The 1,733-nt window shown below is 45.8% G+C and overlaps 1 protein-coding gene across 1 annotated transcript in view; it reads right to left on the minus strand.

Annotated features, from left to right (window-relative positions):
- The window catches only part of sec14l7 (SEC14-like lipid binding 7), a 3,044-nt gene extending 1,915 nt beyond the window's left edge, over positions 1–1,129 (minus strand). The window contains exons 1-4 of the mRNA XM_068574229.1: positions 1,086–1,129; positions 883–945; positions 485–673; positions 30–125 (exon numbers count right to left, since the gene is read on the minus strand). Coding sequence (XP_068430330.1) covers positions 30–125; positions 485–673; positions 883–945; positions 1,086–1,097 — 360 coding nt within the window. The 5' untranslated portion in view covers positions 1,098–1,129. The remainder of the gene's footprint in view (positions 1–29; positions 126–484; positions 674–882; positions 946–1,085) is intronic.
- Positions 1,130–1,733: the final 604 nt, after the last annotated feature.

Raw genomic sequence — 1,733 nt, forward strand, 5'->3', positions numbered from 1 at the left:
CGTTAACGTGGTGGTTGTGAGTTTAAGACCTCTCCGTAAGTCTCAATCGCAGGTTTCCAGATGTGCTTCAGACCGAGTCCTTCACAGTCGTAGATCAGAGAGATGGCCTCGACGTTCTCACCCAACTGAGGGGTTAGGAGAGAGGAGACAAGAGAGCATGGGGTCAATGGGAGGAGGTTAGGAGAGAGGAGACAAGAGAGGATGGGTCAATGGGAGGAGGTTAGGAGAGGAGACAAGAGAGAATAGGTCTCGCAGACGAGTGGAGAGGAGACGAGTGGACATACAAACGAGTGGAGAGGAGGCGAGTGGACACAGACGAGTGGAAAGGAGACGAGTGGAGGAAACGAGTGGACACAGACTAGTGGAGAGGAGACAAGTGGGGATGAGTGGACACAGACAATTGTAGGAGACGATTAAAGGAGACGAGTGGAGGAAACGAGTGGAGAGGAGATGAGTGGAGAGGAGACGAGTGGAGGAGACACACCTTCTCTGACTGCCTCCTGCACTCCCGCTGCAGCAGCTCTGTGTGTCGGATCTTCGTCTTCATGAAGTCCTGTTTGGTTGCCGACAGCAACAGGCCCCTGGGGTCCAGCGGGCCGATGACATCATACCAGATGGGGCTGCCCTCGCGGTCGAACCCGCACATCCCCCCCGACACGTACTGCTCGATCACCTGAGAGGTATTAGTACATCAGTACACCAGCGTGGAGCAAGTACATCTACTCTCTGGACTCACTGCAAGTTATTGTAGTTCTCAGAGGTACATGTTGTACTTTTACTTCATCTCAGACGAACATACTGTACTTACATATTGTACTTTTTACTCTACTACATCTCATTATTTAGCTCTCAAAGGTAAATATTTGTAGAGTAATTCTTTACCTCTGGAGGTTTCCAGTCAGATATGATGGAGTCCACGTTCATCTTCCTCCTGAACGCCAGGTGCTGCAGACAGACAGACAGACAGACAGACAGACAGACAGACAGACAGACAGACAGACAGACAGACAGACAGACAGACTAGCAACAGGACCTCCCGTCGTGTACAATAGAATCTCAGGTGAAGTGTTTAAAGATGAGCTCACCTTTCTGATCATGACTTCAGCTTTCTGCACATTGAAGCTACGAGCTGCAACAAGAACAAGAAGATCCTAATCATGAAAGTAGAAAAAGAGTTTTTTCTTTTCACGCCACGTAACACGTATATCTCACGTGTACATTCACTACGAAAGTTGAAGTAAGTTAAGTATGTTTAAATGAACACATTCATGTCCATGAAGGGAGATTTGTAAATGTTGCACCAGTTTCAGTGGAAAAATATCAGATTTCTTTAACAATAAAAGCAATTTTTAATACATCTTTTTTTTTTTAAATTTTAAAGTCAAATGAGGAAAACTGTCTGTAATGTAACTATTGATCTCTAGTCCCAGAGTCCCCTCATCGATCGGAGCCTCTCTGAACTGTGGACCAGTGAGCAAACACAATGTCCTGCTCACATGTCCGGCTCAACAACAGCAAAAGAGATAAAAAAGAGAAAAAAGAAGCGAAGCCGCCGACTTCATTTCTACGTATCGGATCAAATTAACTATTTAACGTGTTTTAGAAGCTCCGTGTAGCAGGAGCAGGGAAAGTAGGACATTCTGTTAAAATCTCTGCAGCTTTTCAGAGGTTGAGTTCAGTGTAAAACAAACATTTACTGTCGGATAAGACTTCTGAGTCGAGGCCGTTCAAAT

The sequence above is a fragment of the Clinocottus analis genome, unplaced genomic scaffold, assembly GCF_023055335.1.
Source record: "Clinocottus analis isolate CAN_PGR_092001 unplaced genomic scaffold, fCliAna1.0.p SCAF_13, whole genome shotgun sequence".
Lineage (NCBI taxonomy): Eukaryota > Metazoa > Chordata > Actinopteri > Perciformes > Cottidae > Clinocottus > Clinocottus analis.